Raw genomic sequence first — 22,557 nt, 5'->3', positions numbered from 1 at the left:
GACTGCAGGGCCAAACCTTGTTGGTTTATAGGTGTCTTGTGAGGATTTTGCCAGTATTGTGCATCGTGTTTTTTATCTGTTTGAGTTACTGGTCATATGCTCTCCAGAGATCTTTATCTGAAGATGATCGGGAAACTTATGCAAACTCTGACTTACTGTTTACTTTCACATAGGAGGCATGTTGTGCCTCTTCTCCAAAAACTGCCGTTCAGTTTGTATTTATATAGCCTATAAAAGGTTGACTTGAATTTGTAAAGTCCTTTATTGTTTCAACCCTGGATATTTTCTAGACTGTTTTATTCCCCCACATTCTTTACTCTAGTGTTTGATATCAGCTAAGTTGCTTTCATCACCCAAGCAACTGCAATGTGGGATTTAAAAAAAATATATAAAGACTATAGGGCAGGGGTGGGCAAACTTTTTGGCCCGAGGGCCACATCTGGGTATGGAAATTGTATGGTGGGCCATGAATGCTCACGAAATTGGGGGTTGGGGTGCGGGAGGAGGTGAGGGCTCTGGCTGGGGGTGTAGGCTCTGGGGTGGGGCCAGAAATGAGGAGTGCAGGGGGGATCAGGGCAGGGGTTGGGGCGCTGGAGGAGGTCAGGGGTGCAAGCTCTGGGTGGCGCTTACCTCAAGCACTTCCCAGAAGCAGTGCTATGTCCCCTATGGCTCCTATGCAGAGGCATGGCCAGGCGGCTCTCCATACTGCCCTGTCCAGAGGCACTGCCCCTGCAGCTCCCATTGGCCGGGGTTGCCGTCCAATGGGAGATGCAGGGGCGGTGCTTGGGGCAGGAGCCAGAGCGGAGGACATGCTGCTGCTTCCGGGAGCTGTGCAGAGCCAAGGCACGTGTGGAGCAGGGCAAGCCCTGGACCCTACTCCCCAGCAGGAGCTCGAGGGCCAGCTTAAAACATCTGAAGGGCCAGATGCAGCCCCCGGGCTGTACTTTGCCTACCCCTGCTATCGGGCCTGAACCTCAGCTGGTGTGAATTAGTGGAGCTCCATTGCCTTCAGTGGAGTTCTGACGACCTATGCCAACTGAGAATCTGGCCCTATAGCTTGTCTTGTTGGAAAAATTTTCTTTGAGAAGCAATGTAGAAGAGATGGTGGAAGTATATGTTTGGATGCAGTCTTCCATCATAAACTACTTTGTAAATGTTTTATCTAATTTTCATGCCCATTAGGTACAGACCAACAAAGAAATACTTGTGCCTTTTAAGGCCCCTCTTCCACAGCAATCTTGTCCTACCAGAATCCTGCAGGCACAGCAACAGGCGGTGCAGATAACAGCTGCTGTTAAAAGTGGACAGGCTTTTGTTGCTGCAACTTCTGGACAGAAGAAAACTGTACCTGTATTGTCAACTACTCAGATTCAAAACGTAGGACCAATGGGTATGATATCTCAATTCATTGTAGGCTTCACAAAGTGGGATAAACCAGGTTTTTTAATAAATTTTGGTCTTCAGATTACTTTAAAATATTTTGATCAGCTTGTTTTGTTCCAAATGTGAGCATTCTTAAACGTTTTGGATCCCTGAGTGATCCCTTAATTCATTTTATTATTCTGAATATCCTGGTTGAGTCAACATTTTAATGTCAGTTTACATTAATGCAATTAGTTTTGTGTTTGGTTTTGGGTGAAGTTCTCTAAAATGTTTGAAGGCAGTTTTGTGGGGCTGGAAAGAAACAACTTTCCACATCTATAATTGTTTCAAGTTACTGTCAAGTATGTAGGGTTTCTCAGAAGCCCTAAAGCCTGGCAATCACTCTTTCTTTCCTGTCCTTATGTATTTTCTTTCCTGAAAGCCTTCCTCTTGTTCAGTGGTTCTCAAACTGGGGGTCAAGATCCCATTTTAATGGGGTTGCCACGGCCAGCGTTAGATTTGCTGGGGCCCAAGCCTAAGCCCTGCCGCCCAGGGCTGATGCCAAAGCCTGAGGGCTTTAGCCCAGGGCAGTGAGACTTGGGCTCCAGACCCCCTTAGTAATTTTTGTTGTCAGAAGCGGGTCTCAGTGCAAAGAAGTTTGAGAACCACTGCTCTAGTTTGAAAGAAAATACCAAAACTTAACATTTGGATAGCTCTATTTTCATGCTGACATTAAAACCATCATGGCGCTATTCTAATTTTAAAAGTATACCTCCTTTAACTCTAATAAATTAATTTTTTAAAAGAACGAGTACTCGCTGCCAATTGTTGTGCTGTTAAACTGTTCTTTGTGGGTTTTTTTTTAAAGTTCTTTCTTTGCTATGTGAAAGATCCTCTTGAAGGGAAACTATGTAGTCAGTGTTTGTCAAATGCCCAAAGTCTTTATATATTGGGAAAATATTTTTTCCTCTTAATTTTTCAGCTAGTGATTTTAGGTATTTACTAACAAGGCCTTTGGGCCAGAATACTCCATGTAGTAACTCCACTGATGTCAAGTATTACACTAGGGATTAATTTAGTACTTTATATGTAGCCTGAAGGATTTTTGGTTGTACAAGCCTGGCTTTTCAGCTCATTAATTTCAAATGAGCACATGTAATTTAGAATGTAATTGATGAGTGAGTGTTTCTCATGCTGTATAAATGTCTTCTCACTTTCTAGTCCCTTCAACAGTGTGGTAGAAATTGGTGCCAAGTGGATCTATTTAGCACAGTGGTGGGAGGCCCATCAGGATAGTACACTGGCGGGTCGCGACACAGTTTGTTTACATCGACCATCAGCAGGCACGGCCACCCGCAGCTCCCAAACTTACTCCCAGAGCCTGAACCCTTTCCTGCACCCAGACTCCCTCTGAGAGCCTGCACCCCCTCCTGCATCCAAACTCCTTCCCAGAGCCTTAGGCAGGTGAGGGGAAGGGGGGTAGGACTTGGACCTGTTCTGGGCACCACCAAAAATTATACAAACCTGCTGTCTCTGCCACTTGATGAAAGGGGATTGAGTAGTAAAACTTCATTCTTAATGAATAACTATGTAATAACTACCTTCTGTTGTTTCAGTATGTTTAAATTTGCTTGAAGTTCAACCTGTGGCAACCAGCAGTGGTCAACTGAATGTATTCCTTCAAGGAAATGCTGTAACAGCAATGCCATGCAGACCTTCTAATATTTCAATAAAAAGGATTGCTCCTATGCCTATTAAGGTACTATAGTAGTAGTAAAATATATGTGCACATATGTGCCCAAATACTGCAGTTATCAGGAAAAACTCCTATTGATTTTAATGCAGTGTCTTGCTTGCTAAGCACTGCAGGATATGCAAGTATTAAATGTTAACTTTTTTCTGAATATTTCACAATCACATCATACAGTAAGTACTGCTTTCAAGTCAGTTTAATAAACTAACAATTGATGGTGGTCTGTGTGTTTACAGGTGGCTAAATTTGAGCAATACTGGTATACTAGCAGAACTGTAGCTCATTCTCCTGCCTTCTCATAACTATCACCCTTCTGCTGAGAAGTTGCAGATGTCAGGGTATTGCAGGTCGGTTTCTTGTGGGAATAGGTAGCAGTGATTAGGTGTCTGGATATTATTGTTGCATGTTTTACTTGCACTAAATACAGCAGACCTTGAACAGAGGTGGTCAGACAGCATGTAGGCAATTTTTTCTTTCAGGAATCTTAGCCAAATCACCAGTGGTAGGTTTCAGGGAGCAGCTCTGCCCCAAGATTTTACTAGTTAGAGATTAAGGAAGAGAGCAAAATATCCTGCTGGTAACTGCTCTTCCAAAAAGAAAATCTCACAACTAACAATGCAGCATTTCTTAAAAGGCTGAACAGTGCTTGCACACTAAACTTGTTAAACTGTAATACTGTCATCTAACTCCTTCTCCTCCCCCCCCATGGTAGAGCTTCACATCAACCTAAAGGTAATTAGTGATGGTGTTACTGTGTTCCATAGCTTAATTTAGTCTAGTCAGGCCAAATAAAACTATTGTAAAATAGTTATATCTTACAGTTGTACTGGCTAGACGTAATAAAGACAAGTGCATATGAAATTATTTGTACATATGATATTGTGACATAACTTAGCACGTCTTTGAATTCTAGCAGGTAATGCATGATAGCAGGTTTGTAGGCATAGACATGTTTTACCTTATACAAGATCTCAAGGGGAGGGCTTCTCTGGCTTTATTCAATAAAGGGTTTTTCCTCTTCCTAGAAAGCAGAAGTTGAAAGGTTTATAGAAACTCTTTTAATGTGAGTCCAAGTAGTAGTGCGGTGGGTTTGTAGTGTGTTAGCACAGAGGTGCTCTGTCATCTTGAGCACTCAAATCCTGTGTAGAGTACTGTTGGTCTTGCTTACTTTCAGACAAAGATTCCTCTAATCTTGATTTATTGGCAGAAGGCAGGAAGTATTTTGGGATTAAGTAAAATTCACTTATGGGAGTCTACTTTAAAGCTCTAAGCTTCAGAGTAGACTAGGTAAAATCTACATGTCAAGCAGAATTTCAATCATCAAATTGAGTTTAAATTAAAAAAAAAAACCTAACCCAGAGTGAATAAATCAGTACAGTAATAGCATAGTAGGTCAGCCTGCCACCAAAATAACATCTTTTGTAGGCTGTCTATTAAACACAACTTTCAATTAAAACCGTATACTTGATTGCTTCTTCAGTGTTGCTGAAGCAGTTTGAAATTGATTAAAACTTGGTATTTTTGAAGGTTTTAAATACCAAATTCATTTACACTTCAATGATGGTCTGTCCCAGGTACCAGATTGTTTATGCCTGGTTCTCAAACACTTGCTTTTTTGATCTCTCTCAAAACTGCTCTTCTGGAAGGCATTGTGGCTAACATGTTTTCCAGAAAGAGACTTAACGAAATTAGAGGGTGATGAGAGTATCCTTATCTTTTTTTTTTTTTTTCCCCTCTTCTACCAAAACCGCTTACTCCTAGATGTTTGTGAATATCATTTAGATGGTGATGATCATTCAGTATCAATACATAAAAGCCATCTGTTCTGTGAGAATAAGTGTTACTAAGATTACATGTTTTAAGTAAACAGATTGCTTAATAGACCCTGTTTGGACAAAATTTTAAAATAGGCATGTTCTCACACTAGACTTCTGGATTTGACAGGTTTATCCTCCACTTCTTATTAAACAAAAATTTAAATTCTATTATGGCAAGCGTTGAAAAATCTTACATCTAATAAAATCAAACTCTTTTGTTCTAAATGACAAAGCTCGTAGATTGTATCAAAATAATTAACTCCTGCAGTGTCTCTTCAGTCTGTGTTCTGAATGAAAAATATTTAGAGAGGCCAAAAATAGAAACTGTTGACTATTAGATGATAGCTGGTGCTGGTAACTTTTCCTGAGGGTAACACTGTATTTTATCTAACCCAGCTTTTTGTTTGCTCTTGACTTTTTAAAACTCTTTTAGCTGAAAATTTTTATACATCATTCTGGACTAAATTATTATTTTTTAGTTTGAGTAAAAACTGAATTATTTATATTATTCAGCTCCTTGTTGTAACATGTGAACTAAATATTGAATGTACTCTCTAAGGTTTCTAGTCGGAGAAGGCCTTCTATAATTCCAGAATCTGGATCCAAAGTTCCACATGACACAAGACAACGATATGTCAACTTTTTTGTTGAAGAATATTTGAAAGTTTGTAGAACAGTAAATGAAGCTTTTGATAAGGTTTGTATTAGTTATGAAGAGAAGCTTTGAAGATGTACAACACTTTTAAAAAGTTTAAGTAAACGCACACATGTTATTTGCTATACATGGTTGGGGGAAAATGTTAAAGAACCTTGAGAAAAGACCCATTAAAATCAAGTATGTGTGTAAGCCATTTGAAAATCTAGTCATTAGCAGACAAAAACTAGCAATTTACTTGGTTTTTCTCTTCTTCCTTACCCCATCCACTTCTCTCATGTTTGTCCAAGTGTAAAATATACTTTGTTGAAATGCTTGGAAGCTATCATACAGGAAACAGTTCCCTTTTAAAATATGTAGGCATTTACATCTTTTATGAGTGGGACTCCCAGGTGAAGAAATTAATACCTGAATGCCATTCATGTTTGTAGTCATCTGTTTGGCAACAATCCTCACTCAAAAACAGCCACAATGGTCCAGGTCATTGATTTCCCTAGAAAACCTGGATTTGTGCTGGAAATGGCCCAACTTGATGATCACTTTAGATAAACTATTACCAGCAGGAAAGTGGGGTGGGAGGAGGTATTGTTTCATGGTGTCTGTGTATATAATGTCTTCTGCAATTTCCACGGTATGCATCCGATGAAGTGAGCTGTGGCTCACGAAAGCTCATGCTCAAATAAATTGGTTAGTCTCTAAGGTGCCACAAGTCCTCCTAGATATTCTATTATTCTGCCCACCCCATCCCAAGTAAATACGTTTAAATTTACTCTAGGATGGGCTCATGGGCACTAGCAGCCTGGGCAACATCTTCAGTGTGACCCAAACTTTTTTATTATTGCAAATTTGAGGGCCTTCTGTGAAGCCATTCTGCTAGAGTCCCAGGTAAATGCCTGTAATTCAATTTCTAGTGAAAACACGCATTGTAACATCTTGATGTTGCTCTTAAAAATAAAATAACTTGCTATGTTTCCTTGTTTTCTCCCTTCACGGTATTCCTTTTACAATACTGTATTGTATACCTTGATGTATTTTCTGTCTTTTTCACTATATGTTTTTAAGGTATAATATTTCTTTACTGTTTAAATATTTCCTCTTCAGTGTCTTCCTAGTATTTGTTCTCTCCAGGTATCCTCATTGTTTTCAGTTGTTCCTTGTTTCTGTGCTTCAAGTTCTCCTAATTTCTTTCCTTTATTCTTAAACTGTTTTATTCTTTCATTTTCCTACCCTCAGGGATGGTCTTCACTACAGGGCTATTGACGCTGCTGCAGTCTATGCAGCAGGGGTCGATTTAGCAGGTCTAGTGAAGACCTGCTAAATCAACAGCAGAGCGCTCTCCGGTTGATCCTGGTACTCCACCTCTCCAAGAAGAGTAAGGGAAATCAACCAGAGAGCATCTCCCGTGGACGCAGCACAGTGAAGACTCCGGGGTAAGTCGATCTAAGTTACGTTGACTTCAGCTGCGTTATTCACGTAGCTGGTGTAGCGTAACTTAAGACGACTTACCCTGGTAGTGAAGACAAGCCCTTGGTCTTTTACTGATTTCTCCCCCCCACCCCCCTCACCCCGAATTTGCCACATGTAAAACCAAGGAGAGGGGAAGTAGTTGTTGCCTCTGAAGAAAGGAACAAATTTTTGCTGTCAAGTGTTCTCCAAAGCAGAAAGCCAGGTTCACTGCAGCACATTCAGTCTACAAACCTATCTCATTAGCTCTTCTTTCCTCTTCTGGCAAATTGCTTGATGTCGTTCAGCTTCTTCCACTACACCTTTACAGGAGGAAGCTTGGGGAAATTTTCCTAGCCCTAAAAATGTTATAGCATCTACTGACTTCTTCTGGGATGCTCTGTGGTATTGCTAATATCTGTCCCCGAGTGTCATAGTCTCCAAAGGAAACCTTGACTATTATTTTTCCTTCTACGCAAGAAATCTTTAGACTTTTTAATGTTACACTATGTTTCACTTAGTTGTATAATGGTGCTCTTTATATTCTTCAATTTCATCTATTTGCAAGATAAAATGTCAGTAATCCCTATCTATAAATTTATATTTAGGATTTGATTTAAAGTATCACTTTTATTTTCACTCAGAGGTGTGTTCACTTTCAAGGGCCTGACTTAACTTTCCAATTCCTGAAATGGAGTTTTTTCTAAATATTACTTCCAAATATTTATACAACTTATTAAAATATTATTGTATATGATTGATGTAGCACTTAAGTTTCTAGGACACTTCAGCTTGAAATTGTTGTCAGTTCTGACTGCAAAACTGTCTTAGATTCTGACTAACACAGCTCTGCAAAATTTACAATAAGCTATATGCCCTTAAATTTTTGTCTTACTCTTTTAAATGTAGGCATTGGTAGAAGAAAAAGCAATTTATGATCGTTGTGGCAGTAAAAATATGTATCTGAACATAGCTGTGAACACCCTTAAAAAGCTGAGGGATCAAGGTAGTCTCTCTCCAAATGGTAAGAAATTATGTAGGGGAGCGGGGAGGGAGAAAGGAGTAATGATGTCTGACAGAGATAAAGATCATTCTATTTTGCCTCATTACTGATGATTTTATTTAAATTATTTTGGTCTAAAATGCTTCTAAAAAGCTACCAAGGATATACAATGTTTTTAATTCTTAAAAAATACTTTCACTTTAACTGCCACAGAAAATCTGAAGTTTGAACATGCCATTTAAAAGATTTAAAAATCTGTTCAAAGTGTGTTTCTATTTTTAGGGCAGTCTTGTGGCAGCAGATGTACTAATGCAACTGGATCTAGAAAAGTGGACGAGAAGAATGGTAAAACAATCTGATAGTTCTTACCTAAAATATGTAACTTCCCCCATTTACATATAAACTGGGGCAACTTTTTTCAACATTAAATAAACTTTCATTCAGAGTTTCCTGGTCCTTTTCCTATTAGATTTTTTACATATCAGCCCCAAATGCCACCCATGACCAACATACTACCAACTTCTAAAACAGAATGAGGATGCTATTTTTCAAATCACTGATGTTTCAGATTTCTTTTTAAAGACAAGGAAAGAATTGAATTTCTATCTGAAATGAGAATGCAAAACCATAATCTGAAAAGCAACCTTTTGTTAGTGTTAAGTAGTAACTTGTTGGAAGTCATTTTAATATCTTACTCTACATAGGGTTTTGTTTTTTGTAAATTTTGGTTGCTGTCAGAGATGTGATCAGGTAAACAAACTGTAAAATGATTGCGTATAACTGAAGCAAAACCTTAAATGTGCATCTAAGATGTCCAATTCATGTTTGTTTTTGAAATTCGTTGCCTTACCTGCCCTAACCAGTCTTAAATGCTGTTAGATTTTACAGGAATTGTTCTCTATAGAATTCTAAAAGATTATGTTCTGACTGAGGAACAATTGCATGAGAATGGCTACCCACAACCAAATCCTGAAAAACCTGGCAGTGCTATATTAAGTAATGGAATGACAAAAACAGCTGTATCTGATGGTAAGTAAATGACACCAGAATTTGTAAATGTTTATCTATAACAGTTGATATGGAAACTGAATTTTTTTTCATACAAAACTTCTTCCTCTTAACTTACCAAAAAACGTTATCTGGTATATATTGTATTGAAATTTGTGTACGATAGTGTTAGGTAACTACTTGGACCCTGATTGTTGCAGTTACAAAATTCTTTAGGTTTTACTCTCAAATAATTCCATTAATTTTAGTAGAACTATTCCCGAGTGAAATTTTTGCCCAGAATTGTGTATTCTGTCCACAGTGCTGTATTAGTAAACCAGAAAGGTTCGAGAGTCTTTGACTTAAGTAGTTAGATTAAAGATACTTCAAGAATTGAATTTGTGAGTTTTTAAAAAAGGCTTTCTTGTTAAGAATAAACTTTTTTTAAATTCTTATAACTGATGCATATATCAGAATTATGCCGCAAGAATTCATATTTATTTTAGTGCTAAAATGTTTTTTTGTCATTAACTTGACCAGCCTTGAAAAACTTGTCATAAAAATGTATTTACTTATCTAGGCAAGTAGTTACTGTGCCTATCACTTACCCTGATGATTGAAAAGGAAGAAAATCTTATATTGTTTCACTTGTCCAGAGTGAGGAAACCTTTTCTAATGGGCAAGTAGAATTATTTCAAGGCTGAATTTTAATTAGTCCTTGAACTATCATACTTCTTTCAGCTTCCAAAAGAGTATGTTGTAGATGTGGAGAAATATACACTGTTACTGCTTCAGGAAAGCACATTCGTAAAGAAGAATGCAACTACCATTCTGGTAGAGTACTAAGACAAAAAGGTTAGTATAGTTGGTGTTCACTCTTGATGTAAGCCACAATCAAAAATCATGTAAAAGAACTTTTTAATGGCTAATTTTTCATATTATGATCCTGTTTACAATCTTGAAGTGTGCTTGGATTGGGATGCAGATAAAACTAGAAATATCTGCTGTGCACTGGGGATTGTGGATACCACACAACATATCAAATTTCCATGTGTAAGAAGCCTGGGTTCTACTGACCTGGACACACCACCATGGAGTCAAGTACAGATGCATTAAAACGTCTCTCTTGCTTGAGGAAAGTTTTGTTATAGGTGGAGCTGGTAGTGACCCCTTTATTTAAGTCGTTTTAATACTGTTCGTTTTTAAAAGGTCTTTTTCATTTCTTTTGAGAAGCAGTAATACCCTACTGTTTATAACTGGCATTTGAAACTCAGCAGGGAGAAAGCCCTGGAGTCAGGGTAGTGCCTTTTCTTTGCCTCCTGAAATTCTTTTCAGGTTTGGCTGAGAAGCTTTTGAAAATCACCATTTCCTTTTAGTCACTTCAGCTGTGGGACTCACCCTTCCCAGACCAGCATATTGCCCCAATGGTTCATCCTTTCCCCCATCAAGGGGCAGCACATGAGGAAGGAGCTCCTGTTTCTTCCTGATATAAAAGTGGGAAGGGCCAGGCCTGGCTCCCCTCAAGGCCCTTTCTGAGATACAGCAGGTGGCCCATTTCCATCGTATTCTGGTGCCAGCTAATATAAATAATCCTGTAGCTCAATTTGTGCTGCAATGCCCAAGGTTCAGGATTCAAAATCAACTAATGATGCATGATTTGGGGGGGAGGGGAAGGGCTTGGTAGAGTTGCACAAAATATCATTTGTGTTTACATTTTTATTTAAAAAACAAAACACCAACAAATAAAAAAAATTAAAGAACATTATCTAGGTTGAAATATCAAGCATGCAAAAGTTAAGAAATGCCAGTATTTAGATCTTGTAATGCATACATTCAAAGGGACAGAATTAAGGCTTCACAAGCAACCTAAGTTTTTGCAGTGTCTGTCATAAGTCCTTGTCTTTGCCACATAGAAAAATGTTACTTAATGTAGGTTTTTTTTGTATGTAATAAATATATAATTTAGAATCTAAACTAGAGAGAACCATTTACTGAATCTTCTAGCCTTAGCCCAAGAATGACCCTGGGAAGTCTACATGAGTTGAAGAAAATGGGGCGAACTTCTGGCATGGTTAACTTCATTTACTAAAGAAATTTTACATTCACTCAAAGTAGAAAAAGAAACCAAAATTAAACTTTACTTTATTCTTTTGTAGTGACCGATGGAAAAGTAAACTGCTTATTCCAAACAAGTACTGATTTGTTTCAGCTGTTTGACTGTTTTTTGATTTTTCCTTTCACTTTTATGGCAGTTCCTGGTGGCTTGGAAACACGGTATAGCTGTTGTGAAGGAGTAGTTGGGTCTCCTGGATGCCAGGTTGCAAAGGTAGGAACATGTTAGCATTGCTTCTCAAATTTTTTCAGAGGGGGGGATCACATATTAAGAAAGTGTCTCAAGGACCCACTTCCCTTTCCACTCCGACAGCAGGGGATGTGTACTTCTGATCACAAAATAGCCCTGTGGCTATTTTCATGGAAATGTAATAGGAAAGTAATTGTATTGTTTCAGCTATTTCTAATATAAATAGGGTGGTTTTTCCAAAAAGAATAGTGTCTAATTTTGCTTATTTTTATGTGCCCTTCTCCTCAATTCATTTCTTTCTTCAGGAAAAAAAGAGAGCCAGCACCTTGTGACCAGCCAGTTTCCCATGGCCCTCCAGTTGTCATAGATCAGTTTACGAACCACTATCTTTACAGAAATTTAGGTTTCTATACTAAGAGTTAGTAGGTTGAGTGGAGAATGTTAAATAAAAGGCTCTCTTGTTTAACTTTAGTCTGTATCAAAGATAAGTTACACACTCAGCAATTTGAATAACACTTGGTCTACACTTAAAATGTAGGTTGACAGATTTACATTGCCCAGAGGTGTGAAAAATCCACATCACTGAATGAAATAGCTATGCTAACCTAACCCCCCAGTGTAGATGCAGCTAGGTTGATGGAAAAATTTCCCTTGATCTAGCTACCTTTGGATGGGGAGATTTTCACATCAGTGTAGGACCACTATCTATAATGTGGGGTTATGCTGGCATAGCAATAAGACACTTACTAATCACATTTTAATGCTAATGGAAACTTCACAGCTCCATGTCCATGATGGCCGAAAGGAAAACCTGGAAGGCTTCGTGAAGACGTTTATCAAATTAATTCCAGCTGATGGAAATCATGGTGTGTTTGCACTCGACTGTGAGATGGTATGGTTAACTTTAGGCTTCTTGAAATATTAGCTCAAACCAAATATTTGTCAGCTACTTTTGAATGTTGCTTCATCGGAAATACTGTGTATAATTCTGTTCTAGGAATAAGAAGTGGTGGAATGGGTTTTCATTAAGATTTAGGCTGAACTGGGTGCATTCTATCTAATGACGAATACCACCAAATTGGAGGCTGTTTAATATTACCTAAATAAAACTTGACTGCTGTTACGACATCCAGAGACTGCTCATTCCTTAAGGAAAGATTGAGATGGAATCAATATAGAGAAACTTAACTGTTGTGGCAATCTGTGGTTTTTGTTTTTTTTTTGTTTTTTTTTTGGGGGGGGGGTTTGGGGGGTTGTTTTTTTTGGAAGGGAAACAAAACTTCTTAAAAGTGTGGCTGCAGGAAAGGGTAGGTATAACTATTATTTGGACCCCACAGTAACTGTGTGGTTCCTTAATGTTACATACCTTTGTATAAAGAGCAAAAGGCACAGAGGTGACACACTCTAAATTCTCATTTAACACTTGTTTTGTTTTCTTTTAGTGTTACACAACACAAGGTCTGGAACTTACTAGAGTGACAGTGGTTGATTCCAACCTACAGGTTGCCTATGATACACTTGTTAAACCAGATAATGAAATCATAGACTATAATACTAGGTATGTGTATCTTTTTAAAAAAAAAAAAAAAAAACCTATAACATTTGAAGATGATAGTGCTTTAATTCACAAACTGTTGATTTTAATGGAAAAAAAACTCAGTTCTGAGAAGTTCAGTATATATTTTCTATATTTACTTTTTTAAAGCTGTTTCTTCTACTTATTGTAGGTAAACTTGGATACAAAACAATTGGCTACCGGCTTTAAGTTAAACAAAAACCTCTTTTCTACATTATGTAAATTTTTCCCTGTTTTTCCCCAAATGGATAACTGCATTTTCATGTGACTTTACTTAAAAATCTAGAGATGTTGTTGTTTGTGATCCCTGTCTGAAGCATCACAACTTTTAAATAACAAACTTTAAAATATACTGGAGTAAGATTTGATGAAATGTGACTGCTATTAATGCAGATTCTGTATATGTCCCATCTCCCTGCCTGCCAGTCAGGCAAGAGGCATCCATCCTGGATGCAAAAGTTTTTTTGGCTCCAGCCTCCTCAGGATCCTCATGCATTCCGTTCCAAAGTTTTGATTTGTGCCTTTGCTGAAGTAGCAGCAAATGTCTTAAGGCAAGGCAACCTTTTTAGAGGCTTTTGCTTTTTACCTGCTCTGATTCACGATCAAAGAGGAAGAAGCCCAGAAAATACCCAGTCTGTGGTTCTTGCTTCAATTTCTCTCAATAGCGGGACTTGTGTCCTTGTAGTACCCCAAATCCTCCTTCATTCCAGGCTTATGTGGACAATCTGCAGCCAGCTGTCACAGTATTTTTTCTGAAAGCAGGGCCAAAGCCAGTAACCTCATTATCCTTCACCTATGCTGGAGAGGAGAATAAAAATTGGTCTACTGGGTTCCAAAGCTGGCTAGAGTTAATATGAATGCTACAAAAAGGAGTCCAGAGACTATCTCTTCCCACTGTTCACTTGCTGTATTTCTCACTTACTGAAGCTCTTTTAAATCTATCTTAGATTTTCTGGAGTGACAGAAGAGGACTTGAAGAACATTACATCATCTATTCGGGATGTGCAGGCAATATTGCTAAACTTATTCAGTGCAGATACTATTTTAATTGGACACAGCTTAGAAAATGATTTATTTGCTCTTAAGGTAAAACATTTAAGCATTAGTTCTATGAAATTTTTACAAGACTTTTTTTAAACCTGTGCTGTCATTAACTTTAACTTCAAAGCAGCTGATCTTCAGGAGAATATCTTTAGAATAGAACTGAACTTATTGCAGGATATAATGGTGGCCAGTTAAAATAGTGAATTAGGAAATTTAAGATTTTGTCAGATTAATTTGTCAGCATTACACATGCTGTGTTTTATCATTTTTATATATATATATATCAGTGATATGAAAGCTATTCATTTCATACTTAGATACAGAATAGAGAGAGACACAACACAAGCAAGAAAACTTCACTGAAAATTTCACTTTTCCTTTTTTTGTGCTTTTAACTAAGCAGTTTCACATCACCCTTGCATTATATTTTCCTTATTAAATGGGGGGGGAAAATCTGCTACTATTTGCCTTTTTAGCATAAACTCTAGTGAATTCGCAAACCGCTTATAATTGCCATAAAACAGTCAGTGCACACTTAAATAATTGAGCATATATTTGTACTGAATCACTGCTGAAGCAAGCATAGTTAAACACAAAACTGCTTGCTGCACGTATTCAGTACCCAGGTTTCTAACAGAATTTATTGGACTGACACTAGTTATTTTTAAACCTGTGAAAGGCACTAGTACTCAATGGAAGATTTCAGCCAAAAGTAAAAAAGAAAAAAGCATTTGGCAATCCTAGTAGGGAGTCATTGCCATTGATTAATATTCAGAAGCTAAAATTATGAATTTTTTTTATACTACATACGAAGTCATCAGGGTGCTTTTCATACAGTTTTCTGGCAAGAATAAAAAGTGGTAAAATATTTGCTTGTGGCCTAAAAATAGAGTTGATAGTTGATTGTACATCAAATTAACAAACATCTAAATCATGTAATATACATAACACTTTGCAGAACATATAAAGACAGCCCCTGCCCTTAAGAATTTATACTCTAATAAGGCCAGATAAAACCGAGAACAGGAATAGCATGAAGAAATCAAGGATGAGACCAGTTTAAGGTTTTAATGAAGGAAATGGGTTATAAGAAGAGTGACAGAGGCAGTGCTTTAACCATGAGATAATTTTTAAGAACAGTTTTATTTTATTAAAGGAAAAATGTAATTGGACTTGTGATCACGGATGTACGTAACATAGACCACTGCAATTTTTTTTTAACAGCTGATTCATAACACTGTTGTGGACACAGCAGTGGTGTTTCCTCATCGGCTAGGCTTGCCTCATAAAAGAGCACTTAGAAATCTAATGGCTGATTACCTCAGACGAATTATTCAAGATGATGGTAGGAGCTTATTTTAGTTTCTATATAAACCACTGGTGATTTGCATAATAAAAGGAAAAGTACCAAGCAACAGCCTAATCTAATAGTACGGTTGTTGCCCTTTTAAAAACTTGCTAACTTTCTTAGATGAAATTGCCTCAGTATTTGCAGTGTTCATTGTAGTATATACATAAAATACTGCAAGTGTAGATGTGGAAGTAAAGGCAAAATTTTCACCGTTTAACTTGCCAACTATTATTTTTCTTTGTGGGAATGACACTCTTAATTTCACAAATTAAGGTATAGAATCTTGTGTAAGATTGCATTTTACATTGGTTGCACTTTAACATTTCTTCACTTTTGAGGTTCTCTTCTCCATTTTCTCTCCCAGCGGGAATTAACTTTCAAAGTGCAACTTGTGTACCTATGTTTCAACCATTTTCATTTATGCACATGTCAGTTATTTTGGAGGATTACTTTTAGTCCAATTATCAGATGTAACATTCAGTAATTTTTTAGTATTTTCTCTCTCCTAGAGGGAAAAGTTCTAACAGTGACTTCAGTTTTTTAAACAAAATTCTTTATACATTCTTTATTCTTTTATTCTTTATAAAACCAATGTATGTATCAAATGTATAGAAATATATGAGCAAGGAAATCCATGCTATCTACAAGTAGCACTAAAAGGAGGGAAAACCAATTTGAGGGAGTAAAAAAAAGTCTGAGAGGCAAAGTGGAAAACGTAATGGGTTATGGCTGATAAATATTTTACATGCATGTTTTAAACACAGATTCACATATGCTAGCTAGAGACCTGACACACAAGGTTTTTTGTTAGGATACAAAATACCATCCTTAAAATTTCATTGGATTTCAGTTTTAAAATCATAAAAATGAATTGCTTAATTGGGCTTAAAAGAAAAATCAGTAGAACTACATACAGTGTACATGTACAATTACTTCTATAGAATAAAATGAGACGTGCTGTACATTATTAGTCATCTGATTGAAAGCACTATTTTAATGAGTTCCCAGACACACTTTTTTTGAGTCTTTAAAAAAAAAAAAAAAAATTGAAACTGCCGACAGTACTTCAGATTAGCACTTTTGAATTTAGCTTTTTAACACAGTTCTTCAAATGCTGTCTTGGCTGACAGTTCTCATTTTCAGAGTGCTTCTATTTGCTGTATGGCAGTCCAAATGAATGACACATAAGGGTGCTTGGGGAGGAAAAGGGGCAAAAAGGGAATTCCAAGGAAGAGCAGGCACAACCTTTAAGCTGCAACATTGCGTGGAAGCTGGACTGTATTTCAAATGAGTAGAACCATTAGATGCAAGATTTTTGGTATCCTCTGGAGCCAATAGCCTGCCTTCCTTAAAAATAAACCATGAAGGATCTCATTTGTCTTAACCTACATTTTTTCCCAAAGAAATTATGTTTGACTCTGAATCTATATTAATCTGCCATAACAGTTGAGGACAACAAAAATGGATGTCATTAGGGCTACTAAATGTAAGGCTTATATTTTACAGTTTTCCTTTTTTAAAATATAATTACACTCAAACATTTTTGGCTAAACTAATTCGGCCAAAAGTTTTGAACCTATACAAGTTTTGAACTTTTATCTGAATGCATTTGCACTCAAACTCCAGGTCTACGAGGCTCCTAATTTGCAAGTGTCTGTGATCATGTGGTCTAGATGATAAGTTGAAGGCTTCCTTTCAATAAACATTTAGTTTGATGTAAAGGAAAATATTCTCCAAAGATGCTCTTGCTCTGTGATCTCACATTCCTTGGCTTCTAAATTCCATACTGCACAAGTTTAAATTATTAAATTGTTAGGCGTAGTTTCCTTGAAACTTAATTTCTGTAGTGCCTACAAAATGTGAATCAATACCTAATATTAATAGGCTTTTTAATAATAGCTAATCAAACAGAAAACGCCTGCACATAATTAGCCAAAGTAGTGGCATGATCTTGTTGCTTTTACTTGACTCCTTCCTCATCTGAGTTCCTTCCTATTGTTATGCCCACTCTGTCATGCCCAGTGTTAGATTGTAAGCACTTCAGGGGCAGGGAACATGTCCGAAATGAGGTGTCTAGCACACTTTTGAATACTATAAAACAAGTGGTGGTGTCCAGAGCTAATGTGGAAATGTTCAGTCACATCCTGAATGACTTTCTTCGTAGTCAACAATGTTTGTCTTCCATTTAATAGTTTTAATCAGTCAAATAGTTAAAAGTATTCTACTTTTGATCTCTCCTAAGCAAATATCTGACAGAAGATGACTTGTCCCTTTTGAACTTCTGTGTTTGAATCTTTTTTCTTGGCTACTGCCTTGTCTTAGAGCTTTGTAATTATAGAGGTACCGTAGCATCTCTACATTAAGGCTGGGTTCAGTTTTTCACTTAAAGCAGAGATTCAGAGAATGCAGAAGTCTCTCTTCCCCAAACTAGCAGGATGCAATCTGTGGGTGATGTTTGAACTTCTGGAAATTTTCAACTTAATTTGTTAAATTAGATTTAAATCAAACTTTTTAAAAATGGAAAGTATTTTCTCCAGTGTTCGTTGTGGTGTGTGGTTTTTTGTTTTTGTTTTTTTTGTGTGGGACGAGGAATTCTTTTAGCAAATGGTTGTCTGTCTTTCCATGTAGCTAAACTCATTGCAAACCTTCCTAGAACATAATTTTAAAGAAATGTACACCTATTAAGCTATTATGTAATTTATTAGGTAATTAGCGAAGTGGTGCATTTACAAGGGTTCTTTACTTTCAGATCTCAGTCTCCAAGTTTTTAAGTGTATCAACATCCTGGATAAAGGTAGTTCTGAGTGTTTGAGAATTTCATTAATAGTCAATAAATATGTAATTAAACTGGTAACCAGCAATGCAAACTTATACGAACAAAGGTAGAAAATGGTCAGAACTAAATTCATGAAGTTAAAACCTCCTGTTTGCTCAAATATTGCTTTCTTATGGAAAAAGCTTGCAATATGATGAAGACAACTTTAAGTGTTTTTGTGTAGGATACAAAAGGTCTTTGAAAGGCCTCCATATCATGTTATGACATTGTAATTTGTTTGGAGATGAGACAGTACTTAATACAACATAAAGTAATTACAGAGCAGCTACTTGGTTGTATTTTATTATCTTAACTTGTGCAAATTATAGTTCTTCCAGTGTATCTGAAAAGTACAAGATTCAGGAATCAATACCTCTCTATTGTTCTTCCCTGATTCCTTTGAGTTAATGGAAATTTTGCCACTTCAGTGAGTTGAGCAGGTGCTATGCAAAAAGAAACTAGCTCATCTTCTTAAATGGTATTAACTCCTCCTTTTGTTTGTACCCATATCGCACTTCCCTGTAGATGTTGTTGTTGTTGTTTTTATATGGTATATGTAATTCTGTTTAAAGCTTGTTTCTAGCCTTTGAACGACCGCTATTTTATATGGTGGCTTATTTTAATAGCTTCTGTGCTAGTTGTTCTGTTGTCTATAAATCTCATGAAACCAAACAGTTCTGTCTGCGTTGGACAACATCCGCCATCAACCACCTTGCCTCATGCTACCAGATGGAAATGCCCACCACTAGCTCAAAGACAAGGAAAAAGAATGGCTGCCTGCAGGTTCTGAAGAACAAATAGGAAATGAGTTCTGCAGGTTTAAATGCTTCAAGGAAGACTGGAAAAGGAATAAATTTTACAGCCTCCTAAACTTCCCGAAATCTTATTGCCAGCCACTGGAGCTTCATCATTTTTTTTCCCCGTTGTTGAAAAATGTTAATGACAAAACAGGCATGAACAACTTTTATTTAAGTCAATAGGAGCTGCAAATGTGTATCTGGAGGGGGAAAAATCTTTTTACCCCAGACCATTCCTCTTAACTTTTATAGAACTTCTATTTTTAGATTTGGCTCTAGCTATTTTTGAAGTTCAGTTTTCCCAGCAGGACGTTCTATCAGGTGGTCTCACTCCTAAGGCCAGGTGTTGAACTTTTCATTTTGTGTGGGGCAGAGGCAGATGTGTCTAGTTTTACTATAAAAGCAGTGCATTACTATCCTACCTTCCTAGCTAGATGCTTTCATTTTAAAGTAGACTTGCAAAGATATAAATTAACTGAACTGTGCAATGAGTAGCTGAGACAGTCAAGATATAATAGATGCATGTGGATTGTTGAAGGCCAGACTTGATCATTTTTCCAGCGTAGGGTACAGTCCAAACATCTTTCTGTTCTCCTAAAATCATGGATAAGTACAGCTGACAGAAGGTCAGGGAATTCTAACTTCAGTTTAGCTACTCCATATGAGGTAGTTCTACCACTTTTTAGGTTTAAATACTCATTTTTATTGATATTTCACTATCACTGCTGAAGAGTTCATTACTCCTTACATGTTATGGAAGTGCTTTTTGCAAATTCCTGTCATATCAGTCTAAATACTGAATTTCAACTTTGTTACCGGTTTCCTAAAGATATTCAGGTTTGGTCCCTGTGTTTGATAGGATGTGTATGAACAACACAGGAGCCATAACAAACTGCATATGGAAAAGTATTACATCATTAGTAACAAGCAAACTTACCTTAGAGTATTTTTCAAGGCTGCATACTTAAGACAATTGATCATTCAATGATTTTTTTTTCCCCGTTTCTCTATAAGCAGGGATGCTTTATCTCACAAATGATGGGTAAATAAGTGTCTGACATAGATCATGCCACTAACCCTCTCACCCTCAGTTATTGCCCCTCCAACTTCCCATTCCTGAATTAATTTTACTGCTGTACACCAGTTACGTAATTCTGGAACACCACCTTTTGTGTGGGATTTTTTTTGTCTTTACTTCTGTTTCTCTTCCCTCCTCTATTTTCTCATGTCACTAAATTGTTTTAAATGCAATACCTGTATACACAGTACACTCAGATGTCCCAGATTCATGTAAATATTATTTGCTATGTTACTGGCTTTCCATCCTATAGTTCACTAGCCAGTAGTGAAGCTGGGCTCTCTGAATCAGTCAGTTTTAGAATAATTGACTTCTTTGAATGTTGACTATGTTCATTTCCTCTATTGTATCTTTTTGTGATGGACACTATCTAATGGAAAAACATTGCTGTTTACTACTTTTTAAATATGAATATATTTTGTTCCTTCCTAGTTGGTGGCCATGATTCTAGTGAAGATGCTGCTGCTTGTATGGAACTGATGCTTTGGAAAGTAAAGGAGGATACTAAGGGCAGAAAATGGTGATTTTCTTCAAGAACAGAATTATCAACAGGAAGCCACTTCCTTTTCCATAATATTTCAGTATTAACCACTTTTAGTGTGTGTTGCAGTCAATGGGCACGACCATAAAAACATTACTAATGTTGCCAATGCATCAACCCCCCTGTAATTACATGAAGTACACTAAGTTCCACGGGTGCTGTCTGCACATCACACCTGGAAAGTCAGTTTCTCTCCTACATCTCCTCCATATTGTCCCTCTCTTCCCCCCCCACCAAAGCGTGGTGTAGAAGAAGAATAAAGTGGAGAAATGCTACAATCTTCACACCTGTGCAAGTTTTCCCCAAGAAAAACTAAATGCAGCTAAAACAGAGAGAAGAAGTTAGGCTACACGTAATCTGTACTCTTGTTTATGGAGAAACTAATGATTGATCTTTTATTTTGACCTGTTTTTGTTAACCTTGCTTTGGAAAGGTGTTTGGTAGGGTCTTTTTTTTAAATGAAGAACAGTTAAAAAGCAATAAGCTGTGTCAGTTACAATCATCAACCTACAAATTTTTTTTTTCCAAATTAAAGGTGTTACTGTTTACTGCAAAGGACATGTTGGCCACTTATTTCTCATGAAGCTACAATTTTTTCTTCATAGACCCATATGTGCTTCCATAATCTGATCTGTAATTTATGCTGTAGCACTAGTTACAGATTTTTGGATGTGTTAATGCACAAAATATGAAATTTGGGCAATGTAGGTGGTGTGACGTCTCTTTCTTGGTAGAGAACAGATGATGGAGTGCATTGAAATCCTTCCAGTATTATAGCTCAAACTAGATACCTGTGTCATGTAGAGTGCAATTTTACTTATGCATTCTCCTGTTAAAGATTAATGAAATAATGGAAAGGAAAAAATGACACCAAACCTGTAGGCATTAGGGCAGGGACAATGGGGTAAACAACTCTATTCCAAATCAGTAGCAGGTTAAGTGCCTGCTAGAAATAACCATGTGGTAGAATGTTATGCCACAGTATGCCATGACAAATGGTTCTTTGCACAAAGTACACTTAGCTAATGAAAACATAACTGGAAAACAGGGAGGTTGCCTGTAGAAGAGCCCAATTTCATTACTCCCCTTTCAACAGTGCATCATTTCCTGACATAGATTGTATTACAAGTTAAGCTTGTAAAGTGGGAGACCTATATTACTTCCAATATGTAGGTTTTTTTCAAATAGAGACATTGCATGACTTGGAATGGGTGTGTGCCACACCTAAAAGAAACTTATTACTCACCTCTGAAAAGGCCACAGCTAGCACTACTCAGCCTTTTGTTGACAAAGACATAGGTGCCAAAAATCTTTCTATCACAGCAAAGTGGTACAAAACTTTCTCTAAAAATGACCTGACAGAGGGCTGTATCTAAAAACTTTGCTCGTGGGTGTGTTGTTTGAGGAGAGGGAGACGGGGGGGGGGGGGGGGGAGAGAGTAGTTGGTTGTTTTTAATTGGTGGTTGTGTGAGCTGTCCAAAAGGGCATGAAATGTTTAATCCAAACTTCTCTGCCCCAGGAAGAAGACTGAATGCACATAGGGTTGGTAACAATCATGAGGTAATATACACATAGCTCTGAAATTTGTCTTGTCCATGTGATTGTGTTTGTACAGAGCTATGGCTGTGTGTTCGCATAAACACAGTTTGTTTTAACAGGCAGCCTGTGGAATGATGTAGCTAGCATACCACCAAATGGGGGTAGTTACAAATGCAGTTCCCCTTAGTGTCCCCATTCTGGAATAAAGTACCTCTTTAGGGTCTTGGGGGGGCATGCTCACGCCAGCACCAGGACTGTAGTGCTCGTGTGCTTTGCAGAACTGGTGGGAGGGAGGACTCAAAGCATTAGTGTAACGTGATTAGTTTAATCAAAAATGTTAAAGTACCGTATCAAGCCATAATCATGCAGGGTCATACACTCATATAAATATTTGGGGTGTTTTTTTGCGGGGGGGAAGGTGGTACCGCAAACATGTCACTTTAAAGTCTCTTCCCCCAACCCCCATAGGTTTCATATAGTTGTCCTTGATCTAT

General features: G+C 37.4%; 1 protein-coding gene across 2 annotated transcripts in view; it reads left to right on the top strand.

Moving 5' to 3' along the window:
* Window positions 1-21,550, top strand: part of LOC102937061 (RNA exonuclease 1 homolog) — a 30,123-nt gene extending 8,573 nt beyond the window's left edge. For both annotated transcript variants that reach the window (XM_043546761.1, XM_037902090.2), the window contains exons 4-16: window positions 1,183-1,390; window positions 2,979-3,121; window positions 5,492-5,629; window positions 7,940-8,054; window positions 8,316-8,378; window positions 8,913-9,062; window positions 9,762-9,875; window positions 11,273-11,346; window positions 12,104-12,214; window positions 12,765-12,880; window positions 13,846-13,984; window positions 15,167-15,287; window positions 20,416-21,550. In XM_043546761.1, the coding sequence (XP_043402696.1) occupies window positions 1,183-1,390; window positions 2,979-3,121; window positions 5,492-5,629; window positions 7,940-8,054; window positions 8,316-8,378; window positions 8,913-9,062; window positions 9,762-9,875; window positions 11,273-11,346; window positions 12,104-12,214; window positions 12,765-12,880; window positions 13,846-13,984; window positions 15,167-15,287; window positions 20,416-20,507 (1,584 nt within the window). In that variant the 3' untranslated portion in view covers window positions 20,508-21,550. The remainder of the gene's footprint in view (window positions 1-1,182; window positions 1,391-2,978; window positions 3,122-5,491; window positions 5,630-7,939; window positions 8,055-8,315; window positions 8,379-8,912; window positions 9,063-9,761; window positions 9,876-11,272; window positions 11,347-12,103; window positions 12,215-12,764; window positions 12,881-13,845; window positions 13,985-15,166; window positions 15,288-20,415) is intronic.
* Window positions 21,551-22,557: the final 1,007 nt, after the last annotated feature.

This window comes from Chelonia mydas, chromosome 5 (genome assembly GCF_015237465.2).
Source record: "Chelonia mydas isolate rCheMyd1 chromosome 5, rCheMyd1.pri.v2, whole genome shotgun sequence".
Taxonomy (NCBI): domain Eukaryota; kingdom Metazoa; phylum Chordata; order Testudines; family Cheloniidae; genus Chelonia; species Chelonia mydas.
The sequence above is the reverse complement of the archived record's forward strand: the minus strand, read 5'-3'. Positions and strand labels throughout refer to the sequence as shown.